The 20,799-nt window shown below is 40.9% G+C and overlaps 1 protein-coding gene across 1 annotated transcript in view; it reads left to right on the forward strand.

The window, feature by feature from the left end:
- Nucleotides 1-346: 346 nt before the first annotated feature.
- aacs (acetoacetyl-CoA synthetase) overlaps nt 347-20,799 on the forward strand; it is a 103,013-nt gene continuing 82,560 nt past the window's right edge. The window contains exons 1-4 of the mRNA XM_052032020.1: nt 347-821; nt 2,134-2,237; nt 6,663-6,783; nt 8,014-8,127. Coding sequence (XP_051887980.1) covers nt 692-821; nt 2,134-2,237; nt 6,663-6,783; nt 8,014-8,127 — 469 coding nt within the window. The 5' untranslated portion in view covers nt 347-691. The remainder of the gene's footprint in view (nt 822-2,133; nt 2,238-6,662; nt 6,784-8,013; nt 8,128-20,799) is intronic.

Genomic DNA, 20,799 nt, shown 5'->3' on the forward strand with positions numbered 1-20,799 from the left:
AGTTTAATTTTTATGAAATACAAAATTCCCGTCATAAGAAGAGTGAATTTGCGGACCAGCAACAGATCGAGTACTAATAATTGCTACGGAAAGAATATAATCCAGTATCAAAGCCTTTTCTTCGGATTAGGACACTTCACCTCCAATCCTACACTGACTGAAGTCCCTGAGGTGAGACGTTCCGCCTGCCTGCCCGCCAGGGATGAGGTGACCCTCTTTTCGGTGATAGGTTGCAGCGCTGATCATTGTTCCAGCGCTGGAGCACTTTTTGGGCAGAGCTGCGTAAATCGATGTCGTCCGGTTATTGGGTGGTTATGTGACGGGCGAGTGTTTATACCCCGCTGATTGGTCACACCTCCGCGACTGTTCTCGGCCGATATAATGACTTGAGGCGAGCGCAGCCAATCATAGCGGCGGGCGCTGATGGGCTGGGGCTGAGTGTGCGGAGAGGGAGCGGGGAAAGCGGCCGGAGCGATCGGTGGCGATTTTTGTCTCCCCGCTCGCTCATTGCCACCGCCAGATCTCCACTGCGGGTGGGCTCTGACCTCGCTGCAGCGTGGGCACCGCTGGCATTTGCAAGCGGAGCCGGGGGCTGCTCGCACGGCGGAAGCGCTGAGCCACAAAGCAGCATCACCAGGGTTACATTGCACGCACGTTTTACTTGCGACGGGGACACAAAGTAGTGGCCAAGATGTCGAAGGAGGACATAGTCTGCGAGGAAATTGTGGAATCTAAAGTGATGTGGTACCCCGACTCCAAAAGGAACACACACATGGACCAATTCAGGAAGCTCATCAGTGACAAGTTTGGCCTGCAGCTGAGTAAGTGTCCCCATTGTCGGATGCACGGTGTTTGGAAGTTGTCACCCATTGCTCTGTGATCACAACTTATCGTCGCCCACAATGTCCCGTGCAGCTCCTTTCTGTCCACCTGGTCTGTATTTTACCTGAGCTCCAATTCATTCACTGTTCCACTTGCTTGGGCCTAATCAAATCAGGTTGCTTGTCACCCTATCTTTAGTGACTGACAGTAGTTCCAACCAATTAATTGGATCGCTCTCCTAAACGCCCTTGGTCATCCGCTGTGAAGTTTCACGTTAAAGACAGCTGTTTACAATGGCAAGACCGAAATAGCTTCCCCCTCTAATATTTGTCAGAATGGGATGGTATAGCTCTATGCTAATTTAAAATCCCCGAACCTCGCCCACAAGTTCTTTCATTACCTCTCCCATTCTTCTTGAAATTCCTCGCGTCTCTTTGGCCCTTTGGCACTGCTCTGCTTTGTAACCCCAGCTGCAAAGTTGGTGTTACAGGTTTCAATTCAGTTTTACCTTAACTTGTATGGAATTTTTAGATACCATCTTTTTGACCAATTAATTGGATAGCTCCCCTTTCAGCCCGTGATCATCCGCTGTGAAATCTTCACATTAAAGATACGATGATTTTTTTTATGGAATTGCCATCGCCCTGTAAGATTTTTCCCTCTAATGTTTGTCAGAATGGATTGTGTACTTGGAACAAACAATCAAGTCATTATCCTGCTACTGTAGACAATGTGCTTAGGATTTCTTTTTGCTCACATTAGATAAGCAATTCTGACAGTAATGTTTTAAAATGTATTATATCCCATATTCTTGCAATTGTTTTATAATAGAAAATAAATGGGGTTGCATTTGCCTAGAGAATGCAATGGATCACTTTTTTTTGACCTGTGAATTCCCAATGCTTCCTCAGTTGATATGAAATTGATATTTAGTAATTGAATGCTACATTGGCATTTTAACAAAAATAATTTTTTAAACGGCTGTGGCCATTTATCAAACACTGTTCCCTCAGAACAAAGTTGAATGATTGTAGAGCTTGTGGCTACAGTGATTGAAAATTGAAAGCCACCACTTCTTTTGGATATATCATGATTTTTAAAACAGATTGACAGTCGTGTTTTCAAGCTAATCATTAAATGGTTGAAGATATTGCTGCCCTTTGGTACGTGAATAATAAAGAGTGAAAGGGAAACTTATTCTTCTTCCTGCACCTACCTGTAATTTCCACCAATTAGTACTGGAGACAAAAGAATGAGCTTCCTAAAGTAAGTTAACATCCAGTATTAAAACAGTTTTATTGTTTTTCACAGTCAATTATAATGAACTATATCAGTGGTCGGTGGAGAATTATCCTGAGTTTTGGGCAGAATTTTGGAAATTTAGTGGATTGGTTTATTCTCATCATTACAGTGAGGTAAGATGATTTATTAATTTTAAATCAGTGGGCTTAATTTTTATTTTCCTTTTTCTAAAGTCTATTGAGGGAATTTTGCCAAAAAAAGATATGTGCTTTATGAGGATAGGGCAGTGAGTGCAAGGCAGAATATATAAAGAATGGGAAAATAGTCAAACTTTGTGGTAGGGTTTAAAGTATCCAGCATAAAGTGGCTTTTGTGATGCTAGCTCACTGGCCCTGGGAGCAGAGGGATGCAGTAATCTAATTCTGTGATTGCATTGCAAGTTGAAATCTATATCTGAAATTTGATCCCATTAAAGTCAGTACGTTACTACATCCCGTGTTTATTGCATGGAGGACAAGTTTCTACCTCTGTTCCCAAATCAAAGCAGTCCAAGTCTAAGCTGCACAGGAGATGCCAGGCCATTACATTCCAAAGTTAGACTCTTGCTGCTTCCTCAGGTGTGTGCAAGTTTTCACTCCTACAAAGGATCGTCTGATAAAATAGAAGATTCATGCAAGATGCTGGCTAGAGAGGGGATATTCATTGAGACAAGTGAACTTGCTTTGATCTTGTGCACACTGATAACTGATCAAAAGCATGCATGCTGCAAATGAAATAGTCGAATGAATGTTTGTTGGTATAGAGATATTAATGCTTTAAGAAGTTGGGGGGGTGGGTGGGTGGGTGGACGGGCATGGCATTGGAGGGGGAAGGTATCAATATAAATTTGGTTAATAGTGGTATAGGACAAGTAGGATTCTGTATTATTGAGTGAATTTAGAAATAAGCTATTAGGTATGGATTGCAGCTTTTTGTTGGAGAAGTGAATTATTGGCCTGGATTTTCCCGTGAACAGTGGAGGGATGGGACTCGCTGTTGGACATGAATATAAGAAAAGAAGCAGGGGTGGTACATTTATTTCATTGTACCTTCTCCGCCCTTCATTAAGATCATGGCTGACCTTTTACCTCAGTGGCACTTTCTTGCACTAATCCCACATCCTCTTATTCCATTAACATCCAAAACATTACTGATCTCTGCTTTGAAGATACTTAGCAACTCAGTCTCCAGAGACGTCTGAAGAAAGGAACGTTCAGAAGATTCACCACCCTTTGCGTGAAGTAATTTCCTCCTGTGTTTCTCCTGAATGGCCAAATCCTTATTTTGAAACTGTGACCTCTGCCTCTTGACACCCCAACCAGAGGATATGTCGTCCTTGCATCAATCTTGTGGAATTTGACAGGGGTTTTGTATGTTTCACTGAGATCACCAGTCATTCATATAAACTCTTGAGAGTATGGGCCCAGTATGCTTAATCTCATTGGTCACACAACCCATCCCAAGAAACAATCTGGTGAACATTTGTTTCATTCCCTCTATTAAGTATATCCTTCCTTGGGTAAAGTGACCAAACATGTATGCAACATATCAGGCATGACCTCACTGGAGCCCTATATAATTTTAGTTGTACGTATTTAGTATTCAAATCCTCATGCAGTAATAGGGGATGTACCTTTGCCTTCCTAAATGCTTGCTGTAACTGCATGTTAACTTTTCAGCCATTTGGATGCGAGGACACCCATGCCACACCACCATTTATAAAATACTTTGCTTTTCTACTTTTTCTGTCAAAGTGGATGACATTACATTTTTACATATTATGTTCCACCTGCCAAGTTCTCACCCATTCAATTAGTCTTTCCATATCTCCTTGCACCATCCCCTCAATTCACATTGACATCCAGCTATGTATCACCAGTAAACCTGGACACATTTTCCTTGGTCCCCACACCCATTAACAAAGATTGTGAACAGCTGAAGCCTCAGCAGCAATCCATGAGGCACTCCATTCGTCACAGCATCCCAACCTGAAAATGACTTACTTATTCTGATTCTTTTTTTACTATTAACTAATCCTCAGTCCACCAAGTATGTTATTCCCAATTCCATATTTTGTTTAATAACCACTTGTACGGCACCTTACCAATGGCTTTCTGAAAGTCCAAATACACAATATCCACTGGGTCTTCCTTATCTAGTTCAACTTTTAACAGATTTGTCAAACACTATTTCCCTTCCATGGATCCATGTTGTCTCTGCACAAACCGGTTATTCCATGTAACCTGATACCAATTTAATAATAGATTCCAGCATTTTCCCTGCTGCCAATATCAGGCTAGCTGGTCAATAGTTCCCTGCTGTCTCTCTTCCTTCTCCCTTGTAGGCAAGTATGCTGAAACGGTTGGGTGAAGAGGGATGTGAAAATATTAAATACCAACACAGAGCATATGAACCTGTGTTCTACATAATTTCACATTATGTAAATAGTAATTATCCTTTGCCTTGCTACAAATAATGTTAATTTTGGTATGGAATTTTAATTTCTACTGTTGGCAATTTGATAAATGGGTGGAGTTGTGGGGAAAGGGAGTTAGTGATTTTGGAATAACGATTGATCATTTTAAACCTACTAATTGCTTTTGTTACATAGGAAATTGATTAGCGTAGAATTTGATGGATTAGTAATAACAATACAAGTCCAATTTTTGACTCCTAGTATTATCCCCTCCTTCCTCCTCCTTACATCCTCCTAAGTTTTTTGGGGGTCTGAAGGACAGAAGGGGGAAACTGATCAAGGAATGAGTTCTTCACCTTGCAATGAACAAGTGTTTCAATTGAGAAGGCTGGATTAAACGGGCCTTTGGCTGATGGCTTGGTTACATTTTTTTCTCTCTTGTAACAGAGCCAAATTCTTATTACAGCAAGCAACTGGGTCTGCAATTTTTTTCTGAATCTCCACAGTACCTCTTTGTCAATGTTGGTCTGCAGTTTATACTTGTGTTTTATAATTCCTCTTGGGATAAGTTACTGAAGGGGGAAAATGACAAGGTGTTGATGGATGAGTAAAGAGGTTGAGTCTCAGATTATCTGCCCCTATATTTGCAGTTGGGCAGACTTGGGGGTTTGTTTGTGGAATGCTGTACCAGCTGAATGAACGGTTAAACTTGTAGGTCTTTTCAGAGCAGAATTGTCATTCACAAGACAGTATTCTGCAGCAAAATGCTGATTCAGTAGAAGAACAAAATAAGGATGACCACTTCAATGTAGATTGAAGATGGGGCACAGGCATAACTCTGTGCAATAAGTCAGTGGTGAACTCTTCAGCAATATTTGTTTTGGAGCTTATGAAAGGTAGCTATGTTTAATGTTGGCCATTGCAACCCATTGCAAAGATTAATGAAAGCATTTAGGAGTGCTGAATTAGGCTGCAGAGTTGTATCTAATATGGTAGGCTGCCTTTTCTAATGGTGTATTTGGTAAGAAAGATGAGCTTTTTAAAATTTGTATCATCAATATAATTTGGTGATGAATTTTAGGGGGTGAAAAGTATATTCAGCTATATGGTGGCAAAATGTGAAGGTGGATGAAAAGATTATATACTGCAGTTTCATAACTTATACATTTATTAATTTTCAATTATTTCTGACAATGTTGAATTGAAATGGATGCACATGGCTATAAGTGCTTCAGAAAATGAATTTGCATACTGGGCAGCCAATTATTTTTTTTAGTTCTTACTTTCTGCTTGCAAATTAGTTCTGAAAGTAATATCAGTTACCCTAATAAAGTGACTCAGACATCAAGGGGAACTGTGGCCTCTAAGTCAGAAGGTTGTGGATTCAAGTCCTATTCCAAAGGTTTATTGTGGCACATGTATACATCAGTGAGGGAAAGCTGATCCATGAGGAAGTATTTAATCCAGAATAAATTAGGAAAAGCCCAGGTCATCTTGATTAAAGAATTTGCAGATTGTAATACATAATTGATATTTCAGTTAGACAGAGAAAACATTAACCAGGCTATCTGAGAACAGATGGCTATAAACCATCTGAACCTTGGAATGCAGTTCATATTGTAAATTCATTTAGAGATAGTTTACCATTTCAATAGTGGCTTTTATTGTTGCATTTGTTTGAAATTTATTGTTTTTGAGATATATTGAAAACAGAATTTTACTCTTTGCAATGACATTAAACCCTACATATGACTGAATGTTAGTAATAGGAAATCAACAGTAAACAGGTAGTTTTGCATAAATTATGTATATATTTTTGGTCTTTTTAATGTTCTTAAGTATTTTGCTTACCTTGTAGATTGTCAACACGCATGGATGTTAATAAAGTGAAAGGTGTAAAGTTTATTTTTTAAGTTATTGAATGAAATAAGCTGATAATACAAATCAATTGATTTAATAATCTGCATTTGGTGATTTTGTATTTGAATCTTCATCTGTTTCACATTTATTTATTAAAATGTTAGTTAAAACTGCTATCTAGGATATAGATTTAACAGTCTTGGTGTATAAAGAACTGATCTAACTAGGTCACTTTTTTAAGAGGAATAAATAGTAAAATTCCTTTTGTTGATGTTGCCCACAGGTGATTGACAGGAGGAAAGGAATTGCAGATGCTCCTGAATGGTTCAAAGGGAGTAAATTAAACTATGCAGAAAATCTTCTGAAGCATAAAGATGATGACAAAGTGGCTCTTTATGCAGCATGTAAGTGTTATAATGTTTTGTGATTTTTTTCTTCTGTTAGTGATGTGGGTGAGGTGGTTAAAAGCTCTCTTGAATGAAGAAACCTTGTCTTTTTTATATAGCAGAACAAAGCCAAACCTGCTTCGAGGCTTTGGCTTTAGAACATGGAACATGTAAGTCGTTCTTCTCCTCATCATGTATGGTTGCAATATGTCTTATGAAATCTCAATTTAACTCAGTACACCTAATCAGCTTCTTGAGAAGTAATCTCTGTGTTAAAGCTCTTCAGTTCTCTAATGGTGATCTGGTAAACCTCGAAGAGAAAATCAATAATTTTCCATCACCTGGTCCCAACTCCCCCCTTCCTGACAACCCTCACTCTCAGTGCTAACTCAGGAAATTATCCATTACAGTGTATTTATAGATGTTCTGGAAGTCATCATGATTTCACTGTTACATTTTATTAGTTGTTTGGTATTCAGTCCACAGCTGTTGTGGAACTCCTGTTGCCTGTGGAAGGTTTAGCAAATAATTATTCAAGAGCACCTTTCAAAATCAGATGGTTCATCTGAAGAAATTCTTGAGCCGGAAGTACACGTTCAAAGTCTTTACTGAGAGTATTGGTTAATAATTAAATGTGACATTGAAAAGCTAAGTTGTTACCACACCTTGAACACACTTGTAGAATTCTACAATGTGTTAATCAGTTTCTGATATGCTGGCAATAGAGTATTGGTCCATTGTGTTGGGTCCTTTTTATTGTTATTCTGTTCAGATATGAGGAAGTTCAATTTTCTGGCTGATTTTTGCTTTTCCAATGTGTTAAAAAGATCCTATTAGGGAGTTGACTCCTGGTGCACTTTTGTCTCCTAGCATTTTGCCAGACATGAGATTAAGCTTCCACTTGTTGTTTTGGGATCCATTGCAGTATTTAATTACTTACACATACAACTGACTCTGTACGGTGTCCCCATGTCATCTCATTTGAATTTTGTTTCTGATCAAAATAGCCCTAGCAGGTGATCTTGCAAAATAGTTCTGATGCAATGATAATTCATGTTTTCTTATCAGTAGATGAAACTTTAACAGCAGCTTTCATAATTTTTATTAAAATTTCATAGAACATCATTAAAATTGCCCTTTATGATGCTGGGGTGTACAATTGCAAAGTGTGCTTCATTCTAATTGTCAAATGCACCCGAGATGATTGGATTATGTTGTCCATTTTTAATCTGTTCTTTTGCTTAACAGCAGAGGGTAAGGAGGAGATTGAGAAAGTGACGTTTGGAGAGCTAAAGAGAGATGTTGCTTTGTACGCTGCAGCACTTCGAAAGATGGGGTTGAAGATAGGTGACAGAGTTGTTGGTAGGTTTCCTTTTGACTTCTAAATAAGTACCTTTAATTTTCTTTTTTAAAAAAAATGCCTTTAAACATCTTATTTTCCAGTATCAAACATCTGAAACATGTTTAATTAGAGAGTGAAAATTAGTGTATTTAGGAGATATTGCTCTGGTAGTCTCCATACAAGATATTGTTCTTCACATGATATTGCACTGTATTTGAATCTTGTTTTATTTGAATTAGTAGCCTATTCTATTTTCTTTTCAATGTCCAACTGGGTGTACTGGCACCCTACTTGTTTTCACTGGAGTAAGAAATATTGTGGTATTCAAATCAGCAGGAGGTGCAGTTAACTAAAGTCAGAACTCAAAATAATACAATAGTTGTCACATTGATAACAAAGTACTATTTCTTTGAAAGCACTTTGGGTTTTCCCCTGAAGTCATCAAAGGCAGTTTCAGAAGTGCAAGTTATTTCTGTTTTTATAATTTCCAAGAAAATATGTTGATGCTGTTTAAACTATTACAAACTTGTAATACCTGGTGTTGTTCAATGAGTTTCCATGGTACAGTACCAACAAACAAGTGCTTGCATGAGATCCATTTGACATGCAGCTTCATTTTTAGTTACTGGATTATCCTTTGTAGCCAGGTGCGGTTCATGCAGCCCAAGGTGTGAAACCTATCAATTGGTATAGTAGCACAATAGTTAAAGTTATTTGACTAGAGGCCTGGACTTTTGATCCCGAGACATACGTTTGAATCCCACCTAGGTAGCTTGAGAATTTAAATTCAAGTAATGAAATAAATTTGTTAAAAGAGTTGGCATCAACCAAGAAATAACTAGATTGTTTTAAAAAGCCATCTTTGAGAGTAAACCACATTCTACTATTCAGTCCAGAGGCAATAAGGGATGGATAATAAATGGTGGTGTTGCTTGCAACGCTCATACTCTGTGAATGAGTCAAAGAAAAATGTGCCTCTCCATCTAATTGCAACCAGCTACCAGGCAATGTCATTCCTACCTGCTGACTGGGTACTGATCCTCGTAGAACCTGTTTGCTGTTAGATTCAGGTACTGTTTAGTTTATTGTCATACATACCAGGGTGCAATGAAATTCCTTGCTCACATGAAGCTCACGGAATAAACAGTATAAATGGTAATAATAAATACAGTGACAAGTGCAAAACAGCAGAATGGTGTAAGATTGTAGTGCAATCTGAAGCAGTGCAAAAAGAAATGCCAAAATGATAGTAATGGAATTAATACAGAGGTAGAGCTGAGAGTCTGAGAACATGGCAGCACCACTGGGAAGGGGATGTGAAAGAGATGATTGGTTCAGGAGTCTGATAGCAATGGGGAAGAAACTGTTCTGAAGCCTGATCTCCTGGGCTTTGAAGCTCCTCTGTGCTCCAGAAAGGAAAAAAAATTGCATCATTTAATTGACTGCGTCAGTGCTATAGTTGCAGTTTTTAAAATTATTTTTATCAGAATGTGGGTGAGACTCACAAATCCAGCATTTCTTGGGTGCCACAGTGGTACAGTAGGCAGTGCAGCTGTCTTGCAACTCCAGTGACCTGTTGTGATTATGATCTCTGGTGCTGGCTTTTGGAGTTTGCATATTCTGTATGTGACTGCATGCATGTATCCCAGATGCTTCCATTTCTTGCCACGTCCCAAAGATGAGTTGGTTGTCAGGCCCTGTAAATTACCCCTTGGTTAGTGGGTGAACTAATAAGGTGCGAATGAGCATGGGTGAGAGAATAGGTTACAGGGAAATAAGTGGGGGAATGGGATTGCTTTGAGAGCCAGCATAGACTTGATGAGCTAAATGACCTCCTTCTATGGCATAAGGAAATAAAATAAAGTAAGATATTGACACTTCCTAATTATCCTTGGGAAGATTGGCAGTAAGCCACAACTTTGTACTATTAAAACCAGAAATGTTAACTGTTTTTCTTTCCGCAGATGCTGCCTGAACTGTTCAGTGTTTAACAGTATTTTCTGTTTATATTACAGTTTGGGAGGTGCTGTTATAATTGTCTACCTGAGTAACTGCAGTGCACTTTGTAAGCAGTATACATTATACCCAAGGTGTGCCAGCAGTAGAAGGAGTGAATATTTGACATGGTAGATTGCGTTCCAATCAAATGGACTGTACAGAATCAGAATCAGGTTTATTATCACTGACATTTTTAAAACTTTACTTACAGCACAGTAACGGGCCCTTCTAGTCCAATGAGTCCACCCCGCCCATTTAAACCCATGTTAACCTACCCCTACGTCATTATGGAATGTGGGAGGAAACCCACGCAGACACGGGGAGAACATACAACCTCCCTACGGACAGTGAGGGGAATTGAACCCCGATTGCTGGCACTGTAATAACGTCATGCTAACCGCTACGCTACCATGCTGCCATATGTCGTTATGTTTCATATGTCATTCACATGTATTTCATACGTTGCCATATGTCATTCACGACATATGTCGTGAAATTTATTGTTTTGTGGCAGCAGTACAGTGCAAGACATAAAGACATAAAAATGCTAAAAGTTACAAAAATAAATAAATAGTGCAAAAGAGGAATCACAAGGTAGTATTCATGGACCATTCAGAACTCTGATGGCAGGAGGGAAGAAGCTGTTCCTGAACTGTTGAGTGTGGGTCTTCAGGTTCCTGTACCTCCTCCTCAATGGTAGTAACGTGAAGAGGGCATGTCCTGGGTGGTTAGGGTCCTTAATAATGGATGTCGCCTTCCTGAGGCACTGCCTCTTGAAGATCACAAGATCACAAGACAAACGAGCAGAAGTAGGCCATTCGGCCCATCGAGTCTGCTCCATGAGCTAAACTAAAACTATTCCTATCTAGCTCCAATTTCCAGCCTTATCCCCATATCCCTTGATGCCTTGACTAATTAGATACCTATCTATCTCCTCCTTAAACACCTTCAATGATCGGGTCTCCACAGCTGTACGTGACAAAGAATTCCATAATTTCACTACCCTCTGGCTAAAGAAATTTCTCCTCATCTCTGTTTTAAACCGGTACCCTCTAATTCTAAGATTGTGCCCTCTGGTCCTGGACTCACCCACCAAGGGAAACAGCTTGGCCATATCTACTCTGTCCAGTCCTTTCAACATTCTATATGTTTCTATCGGTCCCCTCTCATTCTTCTGTACTCCAGTGAGTACAGTCCAAGAGCCGACAAACGCTCATCATATATAAGCCCTTTCATTCCGGGAATCATCCTCGTAAATCTCCTCTGAACCCTCTCCAACATCAGTACATCCTTCCTAAGATATGGGGCCCAAAACTGCACACAGTATTCCAAATGAGGCCTCACCAGTGCGCCATAAAGCCTCATCAACACTTTCCTACTTTTATACACTATACCTCTCGAAATGAATGCCAACATAGCATTCGCTTTCTTTACCGCCGATCCAACCTGGTGGTTAACCTTTAGGGTATCCTGCAGGAGTACTCCCAAGTCCCTTTGTACTTCTGTACTTTGAATTTTCTCCCCATCTAGATAATAATCTGCCCGTTTATTTCTTTTTCCAAAGTGAACAACGGCACATTTCTCAACATTGACTCTCATCTTCCATTTCTTTGCCATTCTCCTAAACTGTCTAAGTCTCTCTGCAACCTTCCTGTTTCTTTAATACCCCCTACTCCTCCACCTATCTTGGTGTCGTCTGCAAACTTAGCCACAAAACCATTTACTCCACCATCCAAATCATTAATGTACAAAGTAAAAAGAAGTGGCCCCAACACCGACCCCTACAGAACACCACTAGTAACCGGTAGCCAACCAGAACAGGATTCTTTCATTCCCACCCTTTGCTTTCTGCCTACCAGCCAATGCTCCACCCATTCTACTATCCTACCTGTAATTCCATGAGCTCTCACCTTATTAATCAGCCTCTTGTGCGGCACCTTGTTGAAGGCCTTTTGAAAGTCTAAATACACAACATCCACAGCCTTTCTCTTATCCACCCTACCTGAGATTTCCTCAAAAAACTCGGACTGGAAGTTTCTTGGACTGGAAGCCTGTGATGAATGGTGTGCCACAGAGGTCGGTGTTGGGACCTTTGTGTTCGTTATTTATATAAACAATTTGGATGGGCATGTACAAGACATGGTTAGTAAGTTTGCAGATGATACTAAAATAAGTGGTATTGTAGACAGTGAAGAAACTTATTCAAAATTACAGGGGGTCTGGATCATCTAGGTAAGTGAGCCGAGGATTGGCAAATGATTTTCAATTCAGATAAGTGCATAGTGTTGCATTTTGGGAAGTCAAACCAGGGCAGGACTTACAGAGGGAATGTTGGGCCCTGGGGGTGTTATGGAACGGAGGGACCTAGAAGTAGATTTATACAGTTCGCTGATACTTGTGTCACAGGTATATAGGGTGGTGAAGAAAGCTTTTAGCATGCTGGCCTTAATTAGTCAGGGCATTGAGTTGGGGCGTTATGTTGCAGTTGGAGTATTGTGTACAGTTTTGGTTGGTTTGTTTATAGGAAAGACATTATTAAACCAGAAAGACTGCGGAGAAGATTTACGAGGATACTACTAACTCAAGGCCGTGAGTTATAGGGAGGGGTTGGGCAGGCTAGGACTTTATTCCTTGAAATGTAGGAGACTGAGAGGTGATCTTATAGAGGTATATAAAATCATGAGGGGTATAGATGGGGTCAATGCACACAGTCTTTCCCCCCCAGGGAAGGGGAACTAAAAACTAAAGGGCATAGGTTTAAGGTGAGAGGTGAAATACTTACAAGGGACCCGAGGGGCAACTTCTTCAGGCAGAGGGTGGTGCATATATGGAATGAGCTACCAGAGAAAGTGGTTGAGGCAGATATAATAACAACATTTAAAAGATATTTGGATAAGTACATGGATAAGAGGAGTTTAGAGAGCAAGGGCCGAATGCAAGCAAGTGGAATTAGCTTGGTGGGAACCACGGTCATCATGGATGAGTTGGGCTGAAAGGCCTGTTTCCATGACATATTGCTCTACAACTATGAAAGCTTTGACACCAGTGAAAGTTTTATGCAATTGTAATCCTAGTTTGGAGTCAGCTATGGAATTTCAAATAGATGCATGCTCAATATCAGGAAACTTAATTAACAAATCAGCTGACTTCCAGCACCAAAATAAGATGCATTATAACAGGATTTCACAGTGAGACAGGGCAGGAACTGTCCTCTATGGTGGAGAGGGTTGTCTCCATGATGGAGCTAGCTGTGTCTACAACCCTCTGCAGCCTCTTGTGATCCTGCACATTGGAGCCTCCATACCATGCTGTGATGCAGCCAGTCAGGATGCTCTCCACTGTACATCTGCAAGAGTCTTTGGTGACATACCAAATCTCCTCAAACTCCTAATGAAGTAGAGCTGCTGGCATGCCTTCTTCATGATTGCATCAATGTGTTGGGCCCAAGATCGATCCTCTGAGATGTTGACACCCAGAATTTGAAGATGCTCACCCTTTCCACCGCTGACCCCTGAATGAGGACTGGTGTGTGTTCTCTCGACTTCCCCTTCCTGAAGTCCACAATCAATTCCTTGGTCTTGCTGACGTTGAGTGCAAGGTTGCTGTTGTGACACCACTCAACCAGACGATCTATCTCACTCCTGTACACCACCTCATTGCCATACATAGTGTTGAGTTTAGTGATTGTTGCTGAAGCTATATTTGGGCAGGGAAGTGGAGGTGCCTGGGTATTGTTCGTGTCTTGCTGCAAGGGAACCTTACAACTTCAGATCTCATGATGAAATGAAGGTCATTGATAAAGCAGCTGAAGATGGTCAGGTCCAGAACATTGTAGGAAATTCTCAGAGGAGTCGACATGTCCTAGGTCCAGGACACCTAGTTCTGGGTTGCAGGTTTTTATTTCTACAGATGTCATCTGGTCCCATTACCCTTTGTGTATCTAGTACTCTTAGCTGCTTTTCTCACATGACATAGAGTGAACTGAAGTGGTTGAAATCTGGTGTCTTCAGTGTGGATCTTGGGAGGGAAAAACTCAAGAGCTTCTGTCAAAAAGTGGTTGCAAGTGCTTAAGACAGGTGTTTGGCACTTGTGTGCTGGGGCATGTCATTGGTGAAGATGGAGATGTCCTTGGAGACGACACCTTGTTAGCTGTTTAACTGTCCACAAGAAGTAGCATGACTGCAGAACCTTGATCCGTTGATGTGGGATTGCTTGGCTATCTGATTTTAGATATAAATGGTGCTGCTCACTACATACTACTTTGTACTGCTCACTGAAAAAGGTTTGGTCCTCGGCTTGATTCTACTAGTAGAGTGAGGGATATGCTGAGCCATGATGTTACACATGGTGTGGAAACAATGCTGCTGTTACCTCATGGATACCCAAATTAGACCTGCTCTGACTCTATTCTATTCAGCTTGGTGATAGTGTCACACAACACAATGGGGTATGTCCTTGATAAGAACAATGGGATTTGGGGCATCTTTTAAGGGGGTAAGCAACAAAAAAGCTAGTCTTAGTAGTTTTAGAAGGAGGCTTAGAAAACCAATGCATAAATCAATGGTGTCTTTTAATTAAATTATTTGAAATACTGAATATTTTTCTTTGAGGTAGATGAATTGTTGAGTAGAAATGCAGGGGATTTCCTTCTAGATCAATATATAGAGATAAGTCGATTTGATATCACAGATCAGAAGGAAATATTCTGAACAGCTGTTCCACTGTATCACTCTTCTGTAAGAATAACATTTTTTTTTTCTGTTTTTCATGCCTGTATTGCCAAAGTGAAATTTGATATTGTATCACATTTTACCAAAGGAACACACAACAGCCTTTACAAGGACTCTTGGTGTATTCTGCAATCTGATGCAAGCAATTCAGCCCAAATCTAGTATTTTAATCACTGGAAGTGGAAGCTTGAACATTCCTTTTGCAAGTTTGCTTTGTTTTGTTTGTGTATTTGTGCTTCTGTGAGAATTTTTTGTTTTGCTGCTGCAGAGGATTTTTGATAAATGAAAGGGAATTAGCAAATTCACCCTAAAGACAATTCAACACAAAGTAAAGAAAATACAAAAAGGGTTTAAAAGATGTACAAGACAAAATTTGCAACCAATATCTTTCAACTACTAATCTCGAAAATAGGTTCTACATTCTCATTCTGTGTAAATGTTTTTTTTGTTTTCTATTCTATTATCATTGGGACCTGTAACCTGTGTTTTCTGGTGGGAAGAAAATGCTGTATTTTCCAAGTCTTTCACTAAATTTTTATTTCCTTATTGTTGTCTATAATCAAGGAAGAAATGGCTAGTCATTTATAGATGCTTAATGTAATCAAACCAAGTTGGCATGGCTTTATGAAAAGTAAATGATGTTTAACAAATTTGCTAGAGCTCTTTGACAATGTAACAGGCAGAGTTAGTACATGGCAACCTATAGATGTGGTGTATATGGTTTTTGAGAAGGCATTTAATAAGGTGCCACATAAAAGACTGCTATGCAAAACAAGAGCAAATGTTATTAGGGGATTGTGATGTGAAGATTGGTTGTTGCGTAGAAGACATAGATTCAGAATAAACAAGTCTTTTTCAGTCTGGAAGGAAGCAACTAGTGGAGTTCCTCAAGGATCAGTTTGTTGACCCTCAATTACTTATGATTTACATTAATAATCTGGAGGAGGGGGAAGAGTGCAAGGTGTCCATATTTGCCACTGACATAAAATAGTTGGTTGGGTTTGTTGTGATTAGGATACTGGGACTCTGCAACAGGATATAAACTGGTTGAGTGAGTAGGCAAAATCTTGGTAAATTGAGTTTAATGTGGTAATGTGAGGTAATGCACTTCCATAGGAGGTATCAAAAAACAGACTATTATCTAAATGGAGAAAGTTGAGTGAGGTACAAAGGAACCTAGGTGTTCTTGTGTGCATGAGTGGAAATAAAAAGTTAACAGACAGCTGCAGCAAGTGGTTAGGAGGGCTAATGACATATTGGGCTTTATTGCAAGTGGGCTGGAGTTTAGAAATAGGGAATTATTCTTGCAATTTTACAGGGTGCTGGTGAGGACACACCAGAGTACTGTGCACAATTTTGGTCCCCTTATTTTAGAAAGTATGTACTGGCATCGGAGACAGTCCAAAAGAGATTCAGTAGGCTAATTCCTGGGATGAGAGAGCTGTGCTATCAGAGTGGCTGAAGAAATTAAATCTATATTCTTCGGAGCTTTAAAGAATGAGGGGTGATCTTCAAGTTCAAGTTGTACTTTATTGTCATTCACCCATTTGCTGTAAAACACATGGAGGAACGAAATGTCGTTTCCCCCAGACTCACACAACAGGGGACATACATAGAACAGAGAACGTAAAATAAACGCAGACAGAAAAATTGTGCAAGCACAAATAGTGCAAAACATGGTATATACAGGATACAAAATTAGTGCAAGGTTAGTGCAAAACCAAACTGGACAAAGAAAATACAGAACTCAGTGTATTGCACTAAGTGTATAAACATGTTCAGCAGCAGCCAAAGTTCTTATGCGCCGTTGTGCAGGCCAGGACTTTTGATGCGGCATTTGCCTGAGACTGCCTCCAGGGTATTCAGGAGCCTGACAGCCTGGGGCGAAAAGCTGTTGTACAGTCTAGTAGTTCTGGCCCGGATACTCCGGTACCGCTTGCCAGACAGCAGTGGGACAAATAGGTCGTGGGAGGGATGAGAGAGGTCATCTATGATTCTGCAGGCCTTACGGGTGCATCGTGTGTTGTAGATGTCCAGGATGGAGGGAAGAGGTGCTCCAATGATCTTTCCAGCTGTGCTTGCAATTCTCTGCAGAGTCTTGCGGTCTGAGGTGTTACAGTTACCATACCAAGCAGAGATGCAGCTGGTCAGGACACTCTCAATGGTACCCCTGTAGAATGTGGTGAGGGTGCTGGAGGGCAGGTTTGCTCTCTCCAGCCACCGTAGGAAGTGGAGACGCTGCTGTGCCTTCTTGGCGAGGGAGGAGGTGTTGGTTGACCAGGACAGGTCATCTGCTATGTGTATTCCCAAGAACTTACAGCAGCTGACTCTCTGTACAATGGTGCCATTGATGCACAGGGGTGAGTGGTCAGCCTGGGCCTTTCTAAAATCCACAATCATCTCCCTTGTTTTGGAGAGATTGTTGACTGAGCACCAGTCCACCAGCCTCACCACCTCCTCTCTGTAAGCTGTTTCATCGTTCCTGCTGATGAGACCCACCACTGTTGTATCATCAGCAAACTAGATGATATGATATGGTTATTGAAGCATACAAGATCCTGGGGGTGCACGTCAGGATAGATGTTGAGATGTTTCCATGAGGCAGAGAATCTTGACATAGCTACAAGATTGGGGTGGTCACTTAAAACTGACGTTCATGGAACCTACTTCTCACAGGGTGGTGAGTTGTGGAAGCTAGATCACTGTAGATATTTAAAGAGGAAGATCGGGGAACTGGCACAAAAGAGGAGGAGTCGTTGGATAGATCAACCATGATCACATTGAATGGTGGGGCAGGCTTGAGTGGCTGTGTGGCCAATAGCTGCTCCTATTTTAAGTTTTTATGTTCTAGTTAACGTCCTTGAATTTGTATTATATCTATCATGCAGTAGAAACTCAACAAGACCAGCCACACAAACGTCATGATGACCAGAGAAGGTAAGAAGTTGGTAATTCTCCAGTGAGTGGTTCACTGCCTGACTTAAATTTTTCCATCAGCTGCAAAGCATAAATGTGCAGTATGATGGAATACTTTCCACTCATTTGGATGGAGCAGCTGTATAATACAGTACATTGTTCAGGCTGAAGCATTGCTTGCTCTGCATTCCATTTAACTATATTCTTTCCACCATCTGCCTGCCATGATGGTAGTCTGCACGTGCAAATCTCTCAGGCTTTCTTGCTGGTATATCCCAAGTCAATGATTTCTACTATAAAGGCAAGGTCTGCAGCTACGTGGGAACACTATCATAACCTGGACAAATACAGCCATCCCTGCATTGTCCTTTGGTCAAAAACCTAGAACAATTAATTTTGCAGTATTGTGGGAGTACCTTCATCACATTGCATGCAGTGGTTGAAGAAGTCCCCAGCCACTTGCTCAAGAACAGTTAGGAATGGTAAATAAATACCAGGCTTTCCTCAGCACAGTTATCCCCCAAAAATTGTTTCAGTAAAGCAGTCTCATTACTGAAGTGTCAATGCTGTTCATAGTGCTCTGTTGTATGTTGGCTCATTATAACATCTTGGACTTTATGAAAATCAAAACATGCATTTATTCTTTCTCTCTTGCGATTAAAACCTGGAATCCTATTACCCTGGTTTATGATCTCAGCTATCTTTTATGCCCTGACTCAATCCCTTTTTTCTTTAGCCCCTCCGTCCTCCCACAAGCTAATGGCTACTCGGTATACATACTGTACTGACTATTTTGATTTTTAAATAAAATTCATCAGCTGACACTGGACTGAGGGAGCAAACCTGAGAGAACTGGACCATTCTGAAGGCAAAATGGCCTCCGTGATAATCAGGCCTCCTTTAGGTCTGGCATGTATCTACAGGACATAAGAATGAGGCCTGAAGATCTGCCCAGAGCTCCAGCCAACTGGGAGTTGCAACTGCAGGCATCCTGAGACATCATTCAGGTTATTTTTGTTGGTTTTGGCAGAATATTCCTCTTTGCCCTGAAAGCCCCATATCTTAGCTCCATTCTGCCTGTGATCTAAACTTTTAAACTTTTATTTATACTGCATGGTAACAGGCCCTCCTGGCCCAACGAGCCCGCGCCGCCCAATTACACCCATGTTAACCTACTAACCCCTACGTCTTTGGAATGTGGGAGGAAACCAGAGCACCTGGAGGAAACCCACACAGTCACAGGGAGAACATACAAACTCCTTACAGACAGCAGCAGGAATTGAATCCCGATCACTGGCGCTGTAATAGCGTTACGTTAACCACTATGCTACAGTGCCTCCTGATCTGTATTATGGTTTACAGTTTATGCTCGACATGTGTCCACACCATGGGCTGATTGTGCTCACTGCCTGCATTATTCCTACTTGTCTCTGATGGGTTCCAACCTCTACTGCAGCCGGGTGCTGCAGCCATCTTGTGAAGTAGAGTAACCTGCTCTAGACGCCTCTGCTGCCAGACCACCCTGATGGTCTTCAGAAAGTTCAGTACTATCAAATGCCTTTGAATTGCTTTTAAAGGTCTGTGATGATAAGAACTGAAAAAAAAATTAAACATTAAAATTTAAGTTTAATTGAAGTGATAGAAATAAATTTAAAATATTAAGCTAAATATATCTTTCAAAAAAAAAATCTGCACTTTTTTAAAATCAAGTTCAGTGACCTGTCCAAGTGAATGGGACCAGACTACGTACACAGTATAAAGCTGGAATGTAATGCCAGGTGAAGAGTGCAAACTGCTTTTAATTTTAGCACCTAAGTACTCCAGTATTGCAGAAACCGGCAGCAGAAAAGGAAGTAAGATTCACTGGTGGCTGACCACCTGCTTGTTGCTGATTTTTCACTTTGTAATATGCAGGTGCAGAAGTCACGGATGAACTGACCTCCACACCACAGCAGACCAAAATTCACTAAGGGACCACCAGCTAGTGAGCAGCACAATCCAGACCATTTGTTTTTTGATCACATTAGTCAAAGAAAATCGGTGCCTGCTCGGGTGTCAAAGCAATTATTTAACTGCAAGATAAGGGTGTAAATTTTCAGGTGTACAATCACATCAGTCATTGTGTTAGCCTTGTATCAGTTGTGCAGCAGGTCACCCCTGACTGATTCTGACCACTCCGGCACCGCTCTGTAAGGGTGTGAATGACTGCAGCAAACAGAGGTTGTCGACAAAGCAAATGTGGTCCTGCTGATGGCTTTATTGGGAGTTGAGCAACAATAATAAGATGCACAACTTTCTTAGCCTGGGGCTTTGAGGAGGGGCTCAAATGTCCCAACAAACAATAGCGTGAAGCATGCAACAAGGTATTTGTTGGGATCTCAACCTGAAATGCCAACTGCCCGTTTCCCTCCATCGGTGCCGCCTGACCCGCTGAATTCCTCCAGTGCTTTGTGTGTTGCTCCAGATTTCCAGCATCTGCAGTCTCTTGTGTGTTCATTTGTTATTAGTGCCATCTTTTCCTAGAATGCTTCATTATTTTAATGGTGAAGACTTGCTGTTCTGATTTTTCTTTCTTCTGTCTCACAGTAAATTATTTCTGGTTGACAGTGTCCTGCTGTACTCCTCTTCTCCTTTTTAATCTTTTATTTAGCTTTAATTAAACCTCGTCTACAGTGCAAGATTGAAATTTCAACTGAAAATTATCCAACCAACTAATAGAGCCAAAGAAAAATGCAGCATAGAAGCAGGCCCTTCAGCCCACTGAGTCTGCACTGGCCATCTAGCACCTATTTTTACACTGATCCTACCCTAACCCATTCCGTTCTCCCAACACTCCCATCAACTCCACACACCCCCACCCCCAGCCCTAAACACTAGAGGTAATTAACCTACCAACTTGCACTTTTTGCGGCATGGGAGGAAACCAGAGGCCCCATGGAAAACCTCGCAGTCGCAGGGAGAATGTGTGGACTCCACATGGATACCACCCAGAGTTATGATTGAATCCAGGTTGCTGGAGCTGTGAAGCGATGGCTCTACTAACAGCAC

This window comes from Pristis pectinata, chromosome 17 (genome assembly GCF_009764475.1).
Source record: "Pristis pectinata isolate sPriPec2 chromosome 17, sPriPec2.1.pri, whole genome shotgun sequence".
NCBI classification, from domain to species: Eukaryota; Metazoa; Chordata; class Chondrichthyes; order Rhinopristiformes; family Pristidae; genus Pristis; species Pristis pectinata.